At 44.7% G+C, this 23,496-nt stretch overlaps 1 protein-coding gene across 1 annotated transcript in view; it reads right to left on the bottom strand.

The window, feature by feature from the left end:
- Window positions 1–597: 597 nt before the first annotated feature.
- The window catches only part of slmapa (sarcolemma associated protein a), a 152,056-nt gene continuing 129,157 nt past the window's right edge, over window positions 598–23,496 (bottom strand). The window contains exons 18-22 of the mRNA XM_071336989.1: window positions 16,414–16,719; window positions 11,725–11,842; window positions 10,423–10,594; window positions 9,989–10,123; window positions 598–1,942 (exon numbers count right to left, since the gene is read on the bottom strand). Coding sequence (XP_071193090.1) covers window positions 1,850–1,942; window positions 9,989–10,123; window positions 10,423–10,594; window positions 11,725–11,842; window positions 16,414–16,719 — 824 coding nt within the window. The 3' untranslated portion in view covers window positions 598–1,849. The remainder of the gene's footprint in view (window positions 1,943–9,988; window positions 10,124–10,422; window positions 10,595–11,724; window positions 11,843–16,413; window positions 16,720–23,496) is intronic.

Below are 23,496 nucleotides of genomic sequence, written 5' to 3'. Positions count from 1 at the left end.
TCAGTCTGATCAACTGTTGGTTACTGACAGCTGCAGTCTAGCCTCTACCGTGCCCAGTCCCTCTGTTGGTTACTGACAGCTGCAGTCTAGCCTCTACCGTGCCCAGTCCCTCTGTTGGTTACTGACAGCTGCAGTCTAGCCTCTACCGTGCCCAGTCCCTCTGGCCAGGGTAAATTAAGCAGTAACGTCCTGTATTTATAGCTCATTTTGTTTCTGAGAAAATGTGAATGGGATCAAATTTGGTTTTACATTCAAACTCGGGCTGACTAGGCTACCTAGACTGGAATGAATCAATAACCACAATAGCTGACAAGACTGAGGTACATTTTCATTAGGCCTACGGTTGCATAGGGAAAGACCACACGATGCAAACCTGCATTATAGCAAGCTCAGCCCTATGAGTTTTATTGTCCAATCATGTTGCTTTCTCTGTGTATACAGTAGGACCCCCCCCCCCCCCCCTCTTCTTTAAAATATAATTCTTACGAACAACTACAAGGTTGCTACAGTTTGACATATTTTCATATACCCAAGGCCAGGAGGTTTTTTGTTTTTAACCCATTTGACCCGATGTAAAAACTCTGGTCCCATCATAGCCCATATTAAACTTTTTTTATTTATTTTTTTACAACAGATTAATCACGTCATACCGTATAAGGTTCGGAGTTTGCCCTGGGTAGGTTACCATCTGCACATGGGCCAAGAACCCAGAGTTAGCAGGCTAGAGTTTAGAGACAAACAGACTACTGGTCCAGTCCACTACAGCCTTTAACACGTGATCAACTGAAGGGGTTTGGTTTTGTGCCCATAATGTCTTGTTGTGGCTAAAACCCAGAGGCCAAATAAACTGTGTTCCGAGTCAACATATCTCCAAAGTTAACAAAACTCATCTAGTATCACATCCAAATAACAACTTCTGTAGTGTTGTTTTAAACATGATGAATATTTTGTCCATAGTTATTATTATTATTATTTTTTACAATACATAGATAAAAGACGGAATAGTTCAGCAGAGATACATGTCGGTATAAACCCAGTTACCTACACACACCAGATGGGTTTCAATAACTTAGTTGTTTAGAATTGGCTTCTGTTTAGTTTCAATAGGCACTTTAACAACCCCTCGTCTCTCATGAAGGCCGGACGTTCCCAAAACAGCACCCTATTTCCTATATAGTGCAGTACCTTTGCCCAGGGCAACATACAGGGATAGGGTTCGACCATTAGGGATGTAACAAATAATCACGTTGATGATTTTTTGGCTTCAATATTAAACCCATATTTGTAATAGCACGTGAACAACCCCAACATGGTAAACCAACCACACAGGAAGTCAACTCCTCTAAAAACAACCTGGAGCCCAAAGAAAATAAGGTTTGGTACCCATCAGAAAAACTAAAACAAAGCCTAGTTTAGGCCACTTTAATGATAATAATACAATGACCAATATTCCCATCATCCAACTGATTAAGAACAGAAAACAATAACTGCTGATATAGTATTTAATCTATGGTAGAAATGACTAATTGTATTCATCTTTCCTCTCGCTCTCTCTCTCTCATATATATATATATATATACAGTTTGACTTTGTACAGTTTAAAGCAGAGGGCCTTTATGTGGGGGAACTACTAGACCAGACGGGAGGTAATCAATTAATTAATTAATACATCTATCAATCAAGGAGACAAAGGGGTAGCAGCCCTGGTGGATCGATCAGGGGGCTATAAGGGCGGGAGGTTGGGGTGTTGAGGGAGGCCAAGGTGGGCAGGAGGAGTGGAGGCCAGGGCAGGCCAGGTAGACAGGTAGAGGTGGTACAGGAGGTGTGGTTATATAGGGTCGCTGCCTCCTCAGTTCGAGGTGCTCTTCGAGTTGTGGTAAAGTATCACTGCTGTCACTGCTACCATCACTGCTACCACTGGTATCCAGGGGCTCCAACCAATCTGCAAGGAGAGACAGCGAGAGAGAGAGACAGAGAGAGAGAGAGATACAGAGAGAGAGACACAGAGAGCGAGAAAGAGAGAGAGAAAGAGAGACACAGAGAGAGAGAGACAGAGAGAGAGATACAGAGAGAGAGAGAGATACAGAGAGAGAGATAGATACAGAGAGAGAGAGCGAGACAGAGAGAGAGAGAGCGAGAGATAGATACAGAGAGAGACAGCGCGAGAGAGACAGAGAGAGAGATAGATACAGAGAAAGAGAGAGAGAGACACAGAGAGCGAGAGCGAGAAAGAGAGAGCGAGAGCGAGAAAGAGAGAGCGAGAAAGAGAGAGACACAGAGAGCGAGAAAGAGAGAGAGAAAGAGAGACACAGAGAGAGAGAGAGAGAGAAAGAGAGAGAGAGAGACAGAGAAGGAGAGAGAGAGAGAGACAGAGAGAGAGAAAGAGAGAGAGACAGAGAAGGAGAGAGAGAGAGAGAGAGAGAGAGAGAAAGAGAGAGAGACACAGAGAGAGAGAGAGAAAGAGAGAGAGACAGAGAAGGAGAGAGAGAGAGAGAGACAGAGAGAGAGAGAGCAAGAAAGAGAGAGACAGACAGAGAGAAAGTTAGAGTTGAAGTCCAGGCCATCAGCTAGCCTACACTGGTCAGGTGGAGGAAAGTGAGAGATTGAGAGAAGCATGCAAGAGAAAGATTCCCTGGGAGTGAGCCAGTTGAGATACCTCACGGGAGAAAAAGATGGAAAATGGAAAACAAGCAGGACCTTCCTGTTCTGAGTAAACAATGACAAAAATACATGTTCATTAACATAAAAAGGAAGAAGAAAACATTTTAAGCTGCAAAAGCGCGACGGGCATAGAACGCGACGGGCATAGAGCGCGACGGGCATAGAGCGCGACGGGCATAGAGCGCGACGGGCATAGAGCGCGACGGGCATAGAGCGCGACGGGCATAGAGCGCGACGGGCATAGAACGCGACGGGCATAGAGCGCGACGGGCATAGAGCGCGACGGGCATAGAGCGCGACGGGCATAGAGCACGACGGGCATAGAGCACGACGGGCATAAAGCTCGACGGGCATAGAGCACGATGGTCATAAAGCACATTAAGTATGCTGGTCATAAAGTATGATGGTCAAAGTATGATGGTCATAAAGCAATAATGAGAAAACTAGTTAAAAAAATAAGTAAAAGGTGAAACAATCCCCCAGAATAAGCCTTGGTGAGTTAGTGATCCCAGCAAGACAGACGGCAGGCTTCGATGACTGTATTCGTCGAACACTGTTTCCCAACATCAGGTGTGCTCGTCCGGGGCCACAACGAAAATGTGTAGTGTTGGGGGTACTGGAAGACCGGAGCTGGGAAACAGTGCAGTAGGAGACTGACTGTATCGAGACCAAGGGTAGGTCATCCTGATCCTGGCGTGCCGTATCCACTTCATGTTTTTGAATTAACCAACATGGAAGACCAGGTGTGTTTAAATTTAGTCGATCGCTGAACTGATCAGCTTAGCTCAGTTGGTCAGATGTGGTGCCTGGTTGGAACAAAACCCTGCAGTATTGGCAGCACTCCAGGAACAGGGTTGTCTTTCCCCCTGGTCTATACTGATAATATTATTTCGATAGGTTTGTTTAGCGCAGGGCCGTTCAACTCAGGTCCTGTAGTGCCAAAACACTTTTAATTTGTATCTTCCTGTTCCATCAGACTGGTTCAGACCTGGTTCAGACCTGGGACAATAGGGCTGCGTTTACACAGGCAGACCAATTCTGATCTTTGGACTACTAATATCAGTTATTAAGCTGTCTGTGTAAACGCAGACCAGGTGAGTGTGGGACTACCAGATAGAAAACAAAACCCAGAAGTGTTTCAGGATTTCGGTCCTCCAGAACCAGAATTGATTAGCCCAAGGTTTAGTATTTAGTTCTCCCCAGTGTTAGTGTTGGGCACGCGTGTTAGTGTTAGCTCCCCAGTGTTAGTGTTAGTTCTCCCCAGTGTTAGTGTCTAGCGTTAGTTCTCCCAGTGTTTAGTGTTAGTTCTCCCCAGTGTTGTGAGTGTTAGTTCTCCCCAGTGTTAGTGTTTAGTGTTAGTTCTCCCCAGTGTAGTGTTTAGTGTTAGTTCTCCCCAGTGTTAGTGTTTAGTGTTAGTTCTCCCCAGTGTTAGTGTTTAGTGTTAGTTCTCCCCAGTGTTAGTGTTTAGTGTTAGTTCTCCCCAGTGTTAGTGTTTAGTGTTAGTTCTCCCCAGTGTTAGTTCTCCCCAGTGTTAGTGTTTAGTGTTAGTTCTCCCCAGTGTTAGTGTTTAGTGTTAGTTCTCCCCAGTGTTAGTTCTCCCCAGTGTTAGTGTTTAGTGTTAGTTATCCCCAGTGTTAGTTCTCCCCAGTGTTGGTGTTTAGTGTTAGTTCTCCCCAGTGTTAGTGTTTAGTGTTAGTTCTCCCCAGTGTTAGTTCTCCCCAGTGTTAGTGTTTAGTGTTAGTTCTCCCCAGTGTTAGTGTTAGTTCTACCCAGTGTTAGTTCTCCCCAGTGTTAGTGTTAGTTCTACCCAGTGTTAGTTCTCCCCAGTGTTAGTGTTTAGTGTTAGTTCTCCCCAGTGTTAGTTCTCCCCAGTGTTAGTGTTTAGTGTTAGTTATCCCCAGTGTTAGTTCTCCCCAGTGTTGGTGTTTAGTGTTAGTTCTCCCCAGTGTTAGTTCTCCCCAGTGTTAGTGTTTAGTGTTAGTTCTCCCCAGTGTTAGTTCTCCCCAGTGTTAGTGTTTAGTGTTAGTTCTCCCCAGTGTTAGTGTTTAGTGTTAGTTCTCCCCAGTGTTGGAGTGTTGCTCCCCAGTGTTAGTTCTCCCCAGTGTTAGTTCTCCCCAGTGTTAGTTCTCCCCAGTGTTAGTTCTCCCCAGTGTTAGTTCTCCCCAGTGTTAGTTCTCCCCAGTGTTAGTGTTTAGTGTTAGTTCTCCCCAGTGTTAGTGTTTAGTGTTAGTTCTCCCCAGTGTTAGTGTTTAGTGTTAGTTCTCCCCAGTGTTAGTGTTTAGTGTTAGTTCTCCCCAGTGTTAGTGTTTAGTGTTGGTGCAGCTGCAGGAGGAGTGGTTCAATGAATGATAGCCATGCACTGTAGAGTTAGAGAGGATGATGAAGACAACAGGTGAGAGACGACACCAACTCAACAGAACGTCGGGTGTACCTTTCTACCACAACTGGCTGAAGCACCAATACAGCAAGGCCAGGATAAGGCCGATGAAAATGGCTTGGACAGGCTGCAATATGGATGGCTAAAGGAGGGAGGGATCAATCAGAGAGAATAATCAAATAGAATAATAAATTGTTATAAACTCATCAAAACTAAATCAATAATGGGAAAATTATCTAAATGAATAAATAAACAGAAAACTGAAGAGAGGTGCCAGTTGGATTAACTTTAAAAATCAACAGAAGAGGAGGACTGAGAGGGAAGGGGGGGATAGGGCAGAAGGATGCAGGATAATAGGGCAGAAGACAGGAGGATGTTGGGCAATAGGAGGATAGGGCCGAAGGATATTAGGGCAGAAGGACGCAGGATAATAGGGCAGAAGACAGGAGGATGTAGGGCAATAGGAGGAGTGGAGGATAGAGCAGGAGGAGGAAATAGGGCAGGAGGATGTAGGGCAATAGGAGAATAGGGCAGGAGGAGGATAGGGCCGAAGGATATTAGGGCACGAGGATGCAGGAGGAAAATAGGGCAGAAGGATAGGGCAGGAGGAGTGGAGGATAAGGCAGGAGGATATTAGGGCAGAAGGAGGATAGGGCAGGAGGAGTAGGGCAGAAGGCAGGAGGAGGATAGGGCAGGAGTGGCGGATAGGGCAGGAGGAGTGTAGGATAGGGCAGGAGGAGAGGGGGATAGGGCAGAAGGAGGATAGGGCAGAACGAGAGGATGATAGGGCAGGAGGACAGGGCAGTAGGAGGATAGGGCAGAAGGAAAGGAGGATATGGCAGAACGAGAGGAGGATAGGGCAGAAGGAGGATGGGGCAGAAAGCAGGAGGATGATAGGGCAGGAGGAGGATGGGGCAGGAGGAGTGGAGGATAGGGCAGGAGGAGGATAGGGCAGGAGGACAGGGCAGTAGGAGGATAGGGCAGAAGGAAAGGAGGATATGGCAGAACGAGAGGAGGATGATAGGGCAGGAGGAGGATGGGGCAGGAGGACGATACATCTAGAAGCTGAACACAGGTATAGCTACATGTCACGATACATCTAGAAGCTGAACACAGGTATAGATACATGTCACAATACATCTAGAAGCTGAACACAGGTATAGATACATGTCACGATACATCTAGAAGCTGAACACAGGTATAGATACATGTCACGATACATCTAGAAGCTGAACACAGGTATAGATACAGTTGAAGTCGGAAGTTTACATACACTTAGTTTGGAGTCATTAAAACTCATTTTTCAACCACTCCACAAATTTCTTGTTAACAAACTATAGTTTTGGCAAGTCGGTTAGGACATCTACTTTGTGCATGACACAAGTCATTTTTCCAACAATTGTTTACAGACAGATTATTTCACTTATAATTAAATGTATCACAATTCCAGTGGGTCAGAAGTTGACATACACTAAGTTGACTGTGCCTTTAAAAAGCTTGGAAAATTCCATAAAATGATATCATGGCTTTAGAAGCTTCTGATAGGCTAATTGACATAATTTGAGTCAATTGGAGGTGTACTTGTGGATGTATTTCAAGGCCTACCTTCAAACTCAGTGCCTCTTTGCTTGACATCATGGGAAAATCAAAAGAAATCAGCCAAGACTTCAGAAAACAATATTGTAGACCTCCACAAGTCTGGTTCATCCTTGGGAGCAATTTCCAAACACCTGAAGGTACCACGTTCATCTGTACAAACAATAGTATGCAAAGCCAGACTACGGATTGCAACTGCACATAGGGACAAAGATCGTGCTTTTTGTAGAAATGTCCTCTGGTCTGATGAAACAAAAATAGAACTGTTTGGCCATAATGACCATCGTTATGCTTGGAGGAAAAAGGGGGAGTGCTTCCCAACCGTGAAGCACGGAGGTGGCAGCATCATGTTGTGGGGGTGCTTTGCTGCAGGAGGGAGGAAATTTATGTGGATATATTGAAGCAACATCTCAAGACACCAGTCAGGAAGTTAAAGCTTGGGTCTTCCAAATGGACAATGTCCCCAAGCTTACTTCCAAAGTTGTGACAAAATGGCTTAAGGACAACAAAGTCAAGGTATTGGAGTGGCCATCACAAAGCCTTGACCTCAACCCTGTAGACTATTTGTGGGCAGAACTGAAAAAGCGTGCGCGAGCAAGGAGGCCTACAAACCTGACTCAGTTACCACAGCTCTGTCAGGAGGAATGGGCCAAAATTCACCCAACTTATTGTGGGAAGATTGTGGAAGGCTACCCGAAACGTTTGACCCAAGTTAAAAAATTTAAAGGCAATGCTACCAAATACTAATTGAGTGTATATAAACGTCTGACCCATTGGGAATGTGATGAAAGAAATAAAAGCTGAAATAAACCATTCTCTCTACTATTATTCTGACATTTCACATTCTAAAAAATAAAGTGGTGATCCTAACTGACCTAAAACAGGGAATTTTTACTGGGATTATATGTCAGGAATTGTGAAAAACTGAGATGAAATGTATTTGGCTAAGGTGTATGTAAACTTCCGATATCAACTGTACATGTCACACCACATGTAGAAGCTAACACAACAACAGTAAGAGTATGGTACAAGGAGAAGGACAGTGGAGAGAGAGAGAGTGGGGTTTAACAAACACACTGGAACTTAATGCGTACACCGATTATGAAAGCGGATCTCTCTTAGGCCGGGATTTAACCAGATCCTGCTGTGTCCACAACGCTCCATTATAAATGTCATTTCTGTTTGAGCCAACATATGCAACTCTTCCGCCAACGCAGGAAAATTGCCTTTAACTGGTGCATTGTCGACAAAGCGTGATCAGATTGAATCCCAGTCTTGTTGACGTCTCAGGACTGAGATTGATTTGATGTCTCAGGGCATTTGTGTGTGTTCATTTGTTAATCTTGACCAGGGCAGAAGTAGTTTCTTCAGAGACTGAAGTCATCACTCAGCACGTTGAACATATTTAGCAACTTTTGACCTGCCAACATCCATCAGTGCTCCCGAGTGGCGCAGCGGCCTAAGGCAATGCATCTCAGTGCAAGAGGTTCTAGAAGCAGGTAGTGAGTAAAAGAGGCTGTGGTTGTGTTCGCATTCCCCATCCTAAACACAGTAGGGTTGATGTTGACATTCCTTCCACCAGGATTGTATTAAAAGTAGCCCGAGGATAATTGGGGCTCAAAAATAGAACAAGAACCCACAAAGTTACCCATCACCACATCTGATGACAACTTCTGGACTTTGCTACTAACATAAACTACTAGAACGGCTTACATCCTTTTTTAATACTCTCATGTCAGTCCCCAACACTGATTTGTTTTGTTAAAAAATATAGTTAACCTTTATTTAACTAGGCAAGTCAGTTAAGAACAAATTCTTATTTTCAATGCCGGCCTAGGAACAGTGAACTGCCTTGTTCAGGGGCAGAACGACAGATTTTGTACATTGTCAGCTCGTGGATTCGATCTTGCAACCTTTCGGTTACTAGTACAACGCTCTAACCACTTGGCTACGCTGCCGCCCCTATTGTCAGTAGTTCTGTTCTATTCCTGCTATTGTCAGTCAGCACAGGAGTAATTTCTTCCGAGACTGTAGTCATCACATTGAACATATTCAGCAACTTTTGATCTGCCAACATCCATCAGTGCTCCCGAATGGCGCAGCGGTCTAAGTGCATCTCAGTGCAACAGGTATCACTACAGTGCCTGGTTCGAATCCAGGCTGTATCACATCCGGCCTTAATTGGGAGTCTCATAGCGCGGCGCACAATTGGCCCAGCGTCGTCCGGGTTTGGCCGGGGTAGGCCGTCCTTTGGAAATAAGAAGTTGTTCTTAACTGACTTGCCTAGTTAAAGGTAAAATAAATAAATAATAATAAAATATAAAAATAGCGGGAATAAAACAGAACCAGCAGGTCATACAACTGTGATTCTAATAATTGGACTCACAGACATGGAGCTCTGTGTGGTACCGTTGGTAACTTTCAGCTACTTCAAGGATCTCTTTACTATGCTCCGTTCATCTTTCCCTCCATCCTGACTAGTCTCCCTGTCCCTGCCGCTGATCCCCACAGCATGATGCTGCCATCGCCATGCTTCACCGTAGTGATTCAGGCATTCAGGCCAAAGAGTTCAATCTTGGTTTCATCAGACCAGAGAATCTTGTTTCTCATGGTCATGTGCCTTTTACTGAGGAGTGGCTTCTGTCCGGCCACTCTACCATAAACGCCTGATTGTTGTCCTTCTGGAAGGTTCTCCCATCTCCACAGAGGAACTCTGGAGCTTTATCAGAGTGACCATCGGGTTCTTGGTCACCTCCTTGACCAAGGCCCTTCTCCCCCGGTTGCTCAGTTTGGCCGGGCGGTCAGCTCTAGGAAGAGTCTTGGTGGTTCCAAACTTCTTCCATTTAAGAATGATGGAGGCCACTGTGTTCTTGGGGACCTACAATGCTGCAGAAATGTTTTGATACCCTTCCCCAGATCTGTGCCTTCACACAATCCTGTCTCGGAGCTCTACGGACAATTCCTTCAACCTCATGACTTGGTTTTTGCTCTGACATGCACTGTCAACTGTGGGACCCTATATAGACAGGTGTGTACCTTTCCAAATCATGTCCAATCAATTGAATTTACCACAGGTGGACTCCAATCAAGTTGTAGAAACATCTCAAGGATGATCAATGGAAACAGGATGCACTTGAGCTCAATTTCAAGTCTCATAGCAAAAGGGTCTGAATACTTATGTAAATAAGGAATTTCTCTTTTTAAATGAATTTGCACAAATTCCATCATTATAAATAAGAATTTGTTCTTAACTGACTTGCCTATGTAGTATAGTAAATGAACCACACAGAGAGAGACAGAGAAAAGGCCTGGTGGCTTCTGGACAGGAAATGGGATTATGGTATCACTACTTACATTCTTGCCCTTGTCCTGCAGCAGTTTGAGGTTGAATTTACACTGTTCCAGCTCCTCGTTGATGGAGCGTTTCTCCTGCTCTGTCCTCTCATAACGCTGCCGCAGGTCAGATAGCAAGGTCTGGGTGTCCTCATACTGGAGAGGGAGAAGAGAGAGATTCATGTGAGATTCATCTGGTACCTGGGATAGCTGGTACCTGGGATAGCTGGTACCTGGGCCAGCTGTGTGGCTGGTGCCTGGGATAGCTGGTACCTGGGCCAGCTGTGTGGCTGGTGCCTGGGATAGCTGGTACCTGGGCCAGCTGTGTGGCTGGTGCCTGGGATAGCTGGTACCTGGGCCAGCTGTGTGTGGCTGGTGCCTGGGATAGCTGGTACCTGGGATAGCTTTGTGTGGCTGGTACCTGGGCCAGCTGTGTGTGTACTGTATCATAATACCTCTTTCTGCAGGCTCTGTGTCCTGCTAGCAGCCTGGGTCAGCTGTGACTGCAGCTTGTTAGCGTCCTGGAGGTGTTGGTCCTGCAGTGAACCCAGTCTACTCTGCATCTCTCCCCGGGACTTCTCCAGTAACTGAAGACTGCTGTTCAGACTGGCAGTCTGCTCCCTGGAACTGAGGAGAGGGAGGACAAGGGGGAGGGTGGTCAACACATGGATGGATAGTTATGTAACTGCAGTCTGCTCCCTGGAACTGAGGAGATGGAGGACAAGGGGAGGTGGTCAGCACATGGATGGATAGTTATGTAACTGCAGTCTGCTCCCTGGAACTGAGGAGATGGAGGACAAGGGGAGGGTGGTCAGCACATGGATGGATAGTTATGTAACTGCAGTCTGCTCCCTGGAACTGAGGAGAGGGAGGACAGGGGAGGGTGGTCAGCACATGGATGGATAGTTATGTAATAATAAGGTTAGTCTGTTGTAGATGTGTACTTCAGCGTGCTCTCAACTGCTCTCTTCCCCCCCTCTTACTCTCCTCTCCATGCTGCCCCCAAGTCAGCTCCTGCACACTGCTGCTGTTGAAGCCTTCACACCCACCCACCTAATAAATACCTGACAGTTTATCCACCCACGCCGTACCAGGCTAGCACATCCCCCCAATAGCACCTCCGATAGCGCTGACTGTGATGAAGGATTTCAACACTCTGAGTGTCAGCAGAGACTTGGGGACTGACAGAGAGCAGAGGCAGCTAAAATCTATTTGACTCTTTCCAGCGTCTCTGCAGACAGGGCAGTAGACCAACAACCACGCCCTGAAACCAGGTCTGAAACGGTAACCCTGCTGTAGCTCAGTGTGAGGAGGTCTGAAACGGTAACCCTTCCACTCAGACTCCACCTTTGACAATACACCAAGAAAGTGGAACACTTTCAACTAAAGAACTCTTACTTTAGTTGGAGATTGGCATTTCCTAAAATGTCCCTACAATTGTATAGGCAGATGGGCTTCCTCGCTTAGTTCAGTTAGAGAAGGATTCGCACCACCCCACCGGGCCTAGCTAGAGGAAGAGACCCAGTCTGCAGTAAGCCGGGTCTGCAGTAAGCCGGGTCTGCAGTAAGCCGGGTCTGCAGTATGCGAAAAGCAACACTTGGCAGACCTCACCACAGTCACTTCTGGATCTTATGGCTTTGCGTTGTGACCTCAACCCTACCATTAACATATTTGTTGGTGTAACGGATAATGTGTTCAGTTGACCATCAGGGATAACCCCCTCCCCCCTCCGCTGTGTCTGCAGTGTGTTGACCCACCTGTCCAGGTCAGTCTCCAGTCTTTGTAGTCTGTTCACCAGGGTAGTCTTCTCAGAACGGAGACACTCACACTCCTGCTGCAGACCGGAACAGCCCTTCTGAAGACGTTCCAACTCCCCTACAGAAACAGATCATTACTATCGCTGTCCTTCTGAAGACGCTCCAACTCCCCTACAGAAACAGATCATTATTATCTCAGTCCATCTGAAGACGCTCCAACTCTCCTACAGAAACAGATCATTATTATCTCAGTCCTTTCTGAAGACGTTCCAACTCTCCTACAGAAACAGATCATTATTATCTCAGTCCATCTGAAGACGCTCCAACTCTCCTACAGAAACAGATCATTATTATCTCAGTCCTTCTGAAGACGCTCCAACTCTCCTACAGAAACAGATCATTATTATCTCAGTCCTTTCTGAAGACGTTCCAACTCTCCTACAGAAACAGATCATTATTATCTCAGTCCATCTGAAGACGCTCCAACTCTCCTACAGAAACAGATCATTATTATCTCAGTCCTTTCTGAAGACGTTCCAACTCTCCTACAGAAACAGATCATTATTATCTCAGTCCTTCTGAAGACGCTCCAACTCTCCTACAGAAACAGATCATTATTATCTCAGTCCTTCTGAAGACGCTCCAACTCTCCTACAGAAACAGATCATTATTATCTCAGTCCTTCTGAAGACGCTCCAACTCCCCTACAGAAACAGATCATTATTATCTCAGTCCTTCTGAAGACGCTCCAACTCCCCTACAGAAACAGATCATTATTATCTCAGCCCATCTGAAGACGCTCCAACTCCCCTACAGAAACAGATCATTATTATCTCAGTCCTTCTGAAGACGCTCCAACTCCCCTACAGAAACAGATCATTATTATCTCAGCCCTTCTGAAGACGCTCCAACTCTCCTACAGAAACAGATCATTATTATCTCAGTCCTTCTGAAGACGCTCCAACTCCCCTACAGAAACAGATCATTATTATCTCAGCCCATCTGAAGACGCTCCAACTCCCCTACAGAAACAGATCATTATTATCTCAGTCCTTCTGAAGACGCTCCAACTCTCCTACAGAAACAGATCATTATTATCTCAGTCCTTCTGAAGACGCTCCAACTCCCCTACAGAAACAGATCATTATTATCTCAGTCCTTCTGAAGACGCTCCAACTCTCCTACAGAAACAGATCATTATTATCTCAGTCCTTCTGAAGACGCTCCAACTCTCCTACAGAAACAGATCATTATTATCTCAGTCCTTCTGAAGACGCTCCAACTCTCCTACAGAAACAGATCATTATTATCTCAGTCCTTCTGAAGACGCTCCAACTCTCCTACAGAAACAGATCATTATTATCTCAGTCCTTCTGAAGACGCTCCAACTCCCCTACAGAAACAGATCATTATTATCTCAGTCCTTCTGAAGACGCTCCAACTCCCCTACAGAAACAGATCATTATTATCTCAGTCCTTCTGAAGACGCTCCAACTCCCCTACAGAAACAGATCATTATTATCGCTGTCCTTCTGAAGACGCTCCAACTCTCCTACAGAAACAGATCATTATTATCTCAGTCCTTTCTGAAGACGTTCCAACTCTCCTACAGAAACAGATCATTATTATCTCAGTCCATCTGAAGACGCTCCAACTCTCCTACAGAAACAGATCATTATTATCTCAGTCCTTTCTGAAGACGTTCCAACTCTCCTACAGAAACAGATCATTATTATCTCAGTCCTTCTGAAGACGCTCCAACTCTCCTACAGAAACAGATCATTATTATCTCAGTCCTTCTGAAGACGCTCCAACTCTCCTACAGAAACAGATCATTATTATCTCAGTCCTTCTGAAGACGCTCCAACTCCCCTACAGAAACAGATCATTATTATCTCAGTCCTTCTGAAGACGCTCCAACTCCCCTACAGAAACAGATCATTATTATCTCAGCCCATCTGAAGACGCTCCAACTCCCCTACAGAAACAGATCATTATTATCTCAGTCCTTCTGAAGACGCTCCAACTCCCCTACAGAAACAGATCATTATTATCTCAGCCCTTCTGAAGACGCTCCAACTCTCCTACAGAAACAGATCATTATTATCTCAGTCCTTCTGAAGACGCTCCAACTCCCCTACAGAAACAGATCATTATTATCTCAGCCCATCTGAAGACGCTCCAACTCCCCTACAGAAACAGATCATTATTATCTCAGTCCTTCTGAAGACGCTCCAACTCTCCTACAGAAACAGATCATTATTATCTCAGTCCTTCTGAAGACGCTCCAACTCCCCTACAGAAACAGATCATTATTATCTCAGTCCTTCTGAAGACGCTCCAACTCTCCTACAGAAACAGATCATTATTATCTCAGTCCTTCTGAAGACGCTCCAACTCTCCTACAGAAACAGATCATTATTATCTCAGTCCTTCTGAAGACGCTCCAACTCTCCTACAGAAACAGATCATTATTATCTCAGTCCTTCTGAAGACGCTCCAACTCTCCTACAGAAACAGATCATTATTATCTCAGTCCTTCTGAAGACGCTCCAACTCCCCTACAGAAACAGATCATTATTATCTCAGTCCTTCTGAAGACGCTCCAACTCCCCTACAGAAACAGATCATTATTATCTCAGTCCTTCTGAAGACGCTCCAACTCTCCTACAGAAACAGATCATTATTATCTCAGTCCTTTCTGAAGACGTTCCAACTCTCCTACAGAAACAGATCATTATTATCTCAGTCCATCTGAAGACGCTCCAACTCTCCTACAGAAACAGATCATTATTATCTCAGTCCTTTCTGAAGACGTTCCAACTCTCCTACAGAAACAGATCATTATTATCTCAGTCCTTCTGAAGACGCTCCAACTCTCCTACAGAAACAGATCATTATTATCTCAGTCCTTCTGAAGACGCTCCAACTCTCCTACAGAAACAGATCATTATTATCTCAGTCCTTCTGAAGACGCTCCAACTCCCCTACAGAAACAGATCATTATTATCTCAGTCCTTCTGAAGACGCTCCAACTCCCCTACAGAAACAGATCATTATTATCTCAGCCCATCTGAAGACGCTCCAACTCCCCTACAGAAACAGATCATTATTATCTCAGTCCTTCTGAAGACGCTCCAACTCCCCTACAGAAACAGATCATTATTATCTCAGCCCTTCTGAAGACGCTCCAACTCTCCTACAGAAACAGATCATTATTATCTCAGTCCTTCTGAAGACGCTCCAACTCCCCTACAGAAACAGATCATTATTATCTCAGCCCATCTGAAGACGCTCCAACTCCCCTACAGAAACAGATCATTATTATCTCAGTCCTTCTGAAGACGCTCCAACTCTCCTACAGAAACAGATCATTATTATCTCAGTCCTTCTGAAGACGCTCCAACTCCCCTACAGAAACAGATCATTATTATCTCAGTCCTTCTGAAGACGCTCCAACTCTCCTACAGAAACAGATCATTATTATCTCAGTCCTTCTGAAGACGCTCCAACTCTCCTACAGAAACAGATCATTATTATCTCAGTCCTTCTGAAGACGCTCCAACTCTCCTACAGAAACAGATCATTATTATCTCAGTCCTTCTGAAGACGCTCCAACTCTCCTACAGAAACAGATCATTATTATCTCAGTCCTTCTGAAGACGCTCCAACTCCCCTACAGAAACAGATCATTATTATCTCAGTCCTTCTGAAGACGCTCCAACTCCCCTACAGAAACAGATCATTATTATCTCAGTCCTTCTGAAGACGCTCCAACTCTCCTACAGAAACAGATCATTATTATCTCAGTCCTTTCTGAAGACGTTCCAACTCTCCTACAGAAACAGATCATTATTATCTCAGTCCATCTGAAGACGCTCCAACTCTCCTACAGAAACAGATCATTATTATCTCAGTCCTTTCTGAAGACGTTCCAACTCTCCTACAGAAACAGATCATTATTATCTCAGTCCTTCTGAAGACGCTCCAACTCTCCTACAGAAACAGATCATTATTATCTCAGTCCTTCTGAAGACGCTCCAACTCTCCTACAGAAACAGATCATTATTATCTCAGTCCTTCTGAAGACGCTCCAACTCTCCTACAGAAACAGATCATTATTATCTCAGTCCTTCTGAAGACGCTCCAACTCCCCTACAGAAACAGATCATTATTATCTCAGCCCATCTGAAGACGCTCCAACTCCCCTACAGAAACAGATCATTATTATCTCAGTCCTTCTGAAGACGCTCCAACTCCCCTACAGAAACAGATCATTATTATCTCAGTCCTTTCTGAAGACGTTCCAACTCTCCTACAGAAACAGATCATTATTATCTCAGTCCTTCTGAAGACGCTCCAACTCTCCTACAGAAACAGATCATTATTATCTCAGTCCTTCTGAAGACGCTCCAACTCTCCTACAGAAACAGATCATTATTATCTCAGCCCATCTGAAGACGCTCCAACTCCCCTACAGAAACAGATCATTATTATCGCTGTCCTTCTGAATTCAAAACACTGGCAACTTTTACACTGCAAGGATGTGATCACAAAGGACAACAACAACAAAAATGTGGATATTGGCTGGTTTCAATTCAATATGATGGAGGATAATGTAAGGAATTGATCAGGAAACCCCATCTGGCTCTGCTATTGGAAAGGTTAGGGGTTAGCATAGTATCGTACCTTGTAGCTCGAGGGCTCTCTGCTGGTGCAGGCTCTGCTGTTGGAAGGTGGCCTGCAGGGAGTTGATCTCCTGTTCGTATTTGGACGCAGCCTGCCGCCACTTCTCCAGCTCGGCCGTGACACCTCCCAGGTCCCTCTGCAGGACGGAGATGTCTCGCTCCTTCTCAGCCGTGGCGGCCTCCATGGCGTGGTGGAGAACTAGCACCTCCTCCTGAGCCGAGTACAGCTCCTCCTGTGTGCTGCTGACGCTGCTCTCTCTTTGCTCCTTCAGCTCCTCCATGTCTACCGCTAGCTTCCCCAACTGACCTGGAAACAGATGGTATATACATTCATATACACAATATAATATAGGACAACTCTCCCCCAACTGACCTGGAAACAGATGGTATATACATTCATATACACTAGATAATATAGGACATCTCTCCCCCAACTGACCTGGAAACAGATGGTATATACTGTCATATACACTAGATAATATAGGACATCTCTCCCCCAAATGACCTGGAAACAGATGGTATATACTGTCATATACACTATATAATATAGAACATCTCTCACCCAACTGACCTGGAAACAGATGGTATATACTGTCATATACACTATATAATATAGAACATCTCTCCCCCAACTGACCTGGAAACAGTCGTGTAATGTAGACAATAATATATACGTAAGGGCTGCCCTCATAACTATATGGAGTAAGGAAAACTCAGAGCTGCCCTAATAACTATATGGAGTAAGGAAAACTCAGAGCTGCCCTAATAACTATATGGAGTAAGGAAAACTCAGAGCTGCCCTAATAACTATATGGAGTAAGGAAAACTCAGGGCTGCCCTAATAACTATATGAGGTAAGGAAAACTCAGAGCTGCCCTAATAACTATATGGAGTAAGGAAAACTCAGAGCTGCCCTCATAACTATATGGAGTAAGGAAAACTCAGGGCTGCCCTAATAACTATATGGAGTAAGGAAAACTCAGAGCTGCCCTAATAACTATATGGAGTAAGGAAAACTCAGGGCTGCCCTAATAACTATATGGAGTAAGGAAAACTCAGAGCTGCCCTAATAACTATATGAGGTAAGGAAAACTCAGGGCTGCCCTCATAACTATATGGAGTAAGGAAAACTCAGGGCTGCCCTCATAACTATATGGAGTAAGGAAAACTCAGAGCTGCCCTCATAACTATATGGAGTAAGGAAAACTCAGAGCTGCCCTAATAACTATATGGAGTAAGGAAAACTCAGAGCTGCCCTCATAACTATATGGAGTAAGGAAAACTCAGGGCTGCCCTAATAACTATATGAGGTAAGGAAAACTCAGGGCTGCCCTAATAACTATATGAGGTAAGGAAAACTCAGAGCTGCCCTAATAACTATATGGAGTAAGGAAAACTCAGAGCTGCCCTAATAACTATATGGAGTAAGGAAAACTCAGAGCTGCCCTCATAACTATATGGAGTAAGGAAAACTCAGAGCTGCCCTCATAACTATATGGAGTAAGGAAAACTCAGAGCTGCCCTCATAACTATATGGAGTAAGGAAAACTCAGGGCTGCCCTAATAACTATATGAGGTAAGGAAAACTCAGGGCTGCCCTAATAACTATATGAGGTAAGGAAAACTCAGAGCTGCCCTAATAACTATATGGAGTAAGGAAAACTCAGAGCTGCCCTAATAACTATATGGAGTAAGGAAAACTCAGAGCTGCCCTAATAACTATATGGAGTAAGGAAAACTCAGAGCTGCCCTAATGACTATATGGAGTAAGGAAAACTCAGGGCTGCCCTCATAACTATATGGAGTAAGGAAAACTCAGGGCTGCCCTAATGACTATATGGAGTAAGGAAAACTCAGGGCTGCCCTCATAACTATATGGAGTAAGGAAAACTCAGGGCTGCCCTCATAACTATATGGAGTAAGGAAAACTCAGGGCTGCCCTAATAACTATATGGAGTAAGGAAAACTCAGAGCTGCCCTCATAACTATATGGAGTAAGGAAAACTCAGAGCTGCCCTAAGGGGGTGGGATTTAGGTACATCTGTTTGTTACTGTACGCACTGTATAGTAATGTAATGCATAGTATAGCAATGTAATGCATAGCAATGTAAGGTATAGTAATGCATGGTACGGTAATGTATGGTAATGTAATGTATGGTATAGTAATGTATAGTAATGTAATGTATGGTAATGTAATGTAAGGTATAGTAATGTATGGTATAGCAATGTATGGTAATGTAATGTATGGTATAGTAATGTATAGTAATGTAATGTATGGTAATGCAATGTATGGTATAGTAATGTATAGTAATGTATGGTATAGTAATGTATAGTAATGTATAGTAATGTATAGTAATGTATGGTATGGTAATGTATGGTATAGTAATGTATGTAAGGTATGGTAATGTAATATAAGCTAAGGTATGGTATAGCAATGTAATGTATGGTATGGAATAGTAATGTAATGTATGGTATAGTAATGTAATGTAATGTATGGTATAGTAATGTAATGTATGGTATGGTATAGTAATGTAATGTATGGTATAGTAATGTAATGTATGGTATGGAATAGTAATGTAATGTATGGTATAGTAATGTATGGTATGAAATAGTAATGTATGGTATAGTAATGTATGGTATAGTAATGTATGGTATAGTAATGTAATGTATGGTAATGTTTGGTATGAAATAGTAATGTATGGTATAGTAATGTAATGTATAGCAATGTAATGTATAGCAATGTATGGTATAGTAATGTATGGTATAGTAATGCATGGTATAGTAATGCATGGTACGGTAATGTAATGTATGGTACGGTAAAGTAATGTAGGGTTAGCCTAGTGGTTAGAGCGTTGGGCCAGTAACCGAAAGGTTGCTAGATCGAATCCCCGAGCTGACAAGGTAAACATCTGTCGTTCTGCCCCTGAAGGCAGTTAACCCACTGTTCCTAGACCATCATTGTAAATAAGCATTTGTTCTTAACTGACTTGTTAAATAAAGGTTCAATAAAATAAAAGGGTATGGTAATGTAATGCATGGTAATGTAATGCATGGTAATGTATGGTAATGTATGGTATAGTAATGCATGGTATTGTATGGTAATGTATGGTATAGTAATGTATGGTATGGTATAGTAATGTATGGTATGGTAATGTATGGTATAGTAATGTAATGTATGGTAATGTATGGTATAGTAATGTCATGTATGGTAATGTATGGTATGGTAATGTATGGTATAGTAATGTATGGTATGGTAATGTAATGCATGGTAATGTATGGTATAGTAATGTATGGTATGGTAATGTAATGCATGGTAATGTATGGTATAGTAATGCATGGTATTGTATGGTAATGTGTGGTATAAAAATTTCCAATTTGTAAGTCGCTCTGGATAAGAGCGTCTGCTAAATGACTTAAATGTAAATGTATAGTAATGTATGGTATGGTAATGTATGGTATAGTAATGTAATGTAAGGTATAGTAATGTAATGTATAGTAATGTAATGTATGGTATAGTAATGTAATGTATGGTATAGTAATGTATGGTATAGCAATGTATGGTAATGTAATGTATGGTATAGTAATGTATGGTATAGTAATGTATGGTAATGTCATGTATGGTATGGTAATGTAATGTATGGTAATGTATGGTATGGTAATGTATGGTATAGTAATGTAAGGTATGGAATAGTAATGTATATTAATGTATGGTATAGTAATGTATGGTATAGTAATGTATGGTATAGTAATGTAATGTATGGTATAGCAATGTAATGTAAGGTATGGAATAGTAATGTAATGTATGGTATAGTAATGTAAGGTAATGTTTGGTATGGAATAGTAATGTATGGTATGGTATAGCAATGTAAGGTAAAGTAATGTATAGTAATGTAATGTGGTTCTGGTTCATGGTTCATGCTCTACAACATCCGCAGAGTACGACCCTGCCTCACACAGGAAGCGGCGCAGGTCCTAATCCAGGCACTTGTCATCTCCCGTCTGGATTACTGCAACTCGCTGTTGGCTGGGCTCCCTGCCTGTGCCATTAAACCCCTACAACTCATCCAGAACGCCGCAGCCCGTCTGGTGTTCAACCTTCCCAAGTTCTCTCACGTCACCCCGCTCCTCCGCTCTCTCCACTGGCTTCCAGTTGAAGCTCGCATCCGCTACAAGACCATGGTGCTTGCCTACGGAGCTGTGAGGGGAACGGCACCTCCGTACCTTCAGGCTCTGATCAGGCCCTACACCCAAACAAGGGCACTGCGTTCATCCACCTCTGGCCTGCTCGCCTCCCTACCACTGAGGAAGTACAGTTCCCGCTCAGCCCAGTCAAAACTGTTCGCTGCTCTGGCACCCCAATGGTGGAACAAACTCCCTCACGACGCCAGGACAGCGGAGTCAATCACCACCTTCCGGAGACACCTGAAACCCCACCTCTTCAAGGAATACCTAGGATAGGAGAAAGTAATCCTTCTGACCCCCCCCCCCCCCCCCTTAAAAGATTTAGATGCACTATTGTAAAGTGGCTGTTCCACTGGATGTCATAAGGTGAATGCACCAATTTGTAAGTCGCTCTGGATAAGAGCGTCTGCTAAATGACTTAAATGTAAAATGTATGGTATAGCAATGCAATGTAAGGTATGGAATAGTAATGTATGGTATATCAATGTAATGTATGGTTTAGCAATGTAATGTATGGTATACATGTATGGTCTGTACTAAACTCACTCTGTAGGTACCGGTCCGTACTATACTCACTCTGTAGGTACCGGTCCGTACTATACTCACTCTGTAGGTACTGATCTGTACTATACTCACTCTGTAGGTACCGGTCCGTACTATACTCACTCTGTAGGTACTGATCTGTACTATACTCACTCTGTAGGTACCGGTCCGTACTATACCCACTCTGTAGGTACTGATCCGTACTATACTCACTCTGTAGGTACTGGATCTGCTTGGCTGACTCCTCAGTCTGCTGTCTGTTACTCATCCTCTCCTCTTCCAGTAAGGCCTGGAGCTCCAGACACTTCTGCTTGCCTGTGTTGGCCAACTCCTGGGCCTCCAGCAGCGCTCTGTGGAGGTGGTTAATCACCTGCTCTGTGTCCCCAGAATCCAGGTTGGCGCGACTGAGCTCGTCTGGAGAGAGGAGTGGAACAGAGGGGACAGTTAAGACAGGGACACGTAGGGGACAACACAGAGTAAGACACCAACCCAGGCTCCAGGTTGGCCCGATAGAGCTCGTCGGGAGAGAGGACTGACAAGACAGACATAGAGACAGAATGGGACACAAGTTTGACTGAGTTACACATTATACAATCTTAAGGTGAACGTACTTAGTTTCAAGACGCTGAATGGTTCCTTTAAAAATCTCCCTTGCGGGCGGCTGGGGGGGGTCCGTGCTACGCCACTGCTTATAACAACAAGAAATCTAAGATGTGTCCAATAAATGATACCCAGATCAGGGGTCCAGCTATACATTTGGTTTGCTAACTTGCTAGCTAAGTTGCTAAATGTCAAGATCAAACTTCTTGGTTACAGCAGAGACATTCAATCCCTTCCTGGATCAAGATAACTGTTGAAATAGCGCCCCTTGTGGGCACATTCGGTAATACCGATCTGCAGGAACTGTTGTGTAGCAAAATCACCCAAAATGACCAACCTAAGCTAAATGCTTCGGGAAAGAGGTGGTTAATGTCTGTGTCTTTCATTTTTGGTTTATCATCCCAGCAACCCCTAGACTAAAGATGAAATTACAGAACACCCCAGGAGTAAAGACGTCACTCCTAACCCTTCATCCACATCTCCCACAGCAGCAGAATAACACACTGATCCTACGGCGTAATGGAGTCAAGGCCGGTTTGAAAATCAACAGCAGATTATTGAACTTACACGTTCTAATGATGTAACTTAACTGACAAAGTGACGATGAGGGAATGGATCTGGTAGCCAAGTTAACCATGAAATACCTCCGTCACTAATCACTAACAGACAGTCCTAGGCTGCGGCCCGAATGGTACCCCTCCCATTCCCTATATATAGTGCACTACTTTTGACCAGGGCCAATAGTGCTCTGGTCAGCACATAGTGCACTACATAGGGGAACAGAGTGTCATTTGGGACGGAATCCCAGCCACTAATGCAGTCAGCCGCATACAGACCTGGAAGGGGAGAGGGTCCCCATTTGAACGATGTTGCATGTGGTCCCATATAGTTTAGGGATCACTGAAAGAAGAAGAAGTGTAGTTTCTACAGTAGCACAACAGACAGCGTGAATATTCGGAAGTCAACGTGTTGAACTCTGAACCTGTTCCCCATCCCCCCACCTAGCCCTAACCGCGTCAGGGTACCCTCCCCCCACCTAGCCCTAACCGCGTCAGGGTCCCCCCCCACCTAGCCCTAACCGCGTCAGGGTCCCCCCCACCTAGCCCTAACAGCATCAGGGTCCCCCCCACCTAGCCCTAACAGCGTCAGGGTCCCCCCACCTAGCCCTAACAGCGTCAGGGTCCCCTCCCCCCCCACCTAGCCCTAACAGCGTCAGGGTCCCCCACCTAGCCCTAACAGCATCAGGGTCCACCCCACCTAGCCCTAACCGCGACAGGGTCCCCCACCTAGCCCTAACAGCGTCAGGGTCCCCTCCCCCCCACCTAGCCCTAACCGCGTCAGGGTCCCCCCCACCTAGCCCTAACAGGTCCCCACCTAGCCCTAACAGGGTCCCCCCCACCTAGCCCTAACAGGGTCCCCCACCTAGCCCTAACTGCGTCAGGGTTGCCCCCCCCCCCCTCCCTACTTCAGCAGTCATTACGCCAGACAGGGTCCTGGTCTGAAGGGTTGTGTGTTTGATGTGGTTGAGAGTCCCCGGAGTGTGAAGGTCCTTTGGGGATGATGTGGTCTGGGGGGGGGGTGGCGGTGGGTGCAGGGAGGACCACAAACCAACCATCACACTCCTCCACTCACAGATCACACACCAGATGGTTTAACACTGATGGCATGATGCCGTTAATATCTGCTGATCTTTCCATTAAAACCAGTAGACGGTGAAGGCGCTGACGTCATCCCCGTCAACTCCCGATGGCGCACCAAG

The sequence above is a fragment of the Salvelinus alpinus genome, chromosome 12, assembly GCF_045679555.1.
Source record: "Salvelinus alpinus chromosome 12, SLU_Salpinus.1, whole genome shotgun sequence".
NCBI classification, from domain to species: domain Eukaryota; kingdom Metazoa; phylum Chordata; class Actinopteri; order Salmoniformes; family Salmonidae; genus Salvelinus; species Salvelinus alpinus.
The sequence above is the reverse complement of the archived record's forward strand: the minus strand, read 5'-3'. Positions and strand labels throughout refer to the sequence as shown.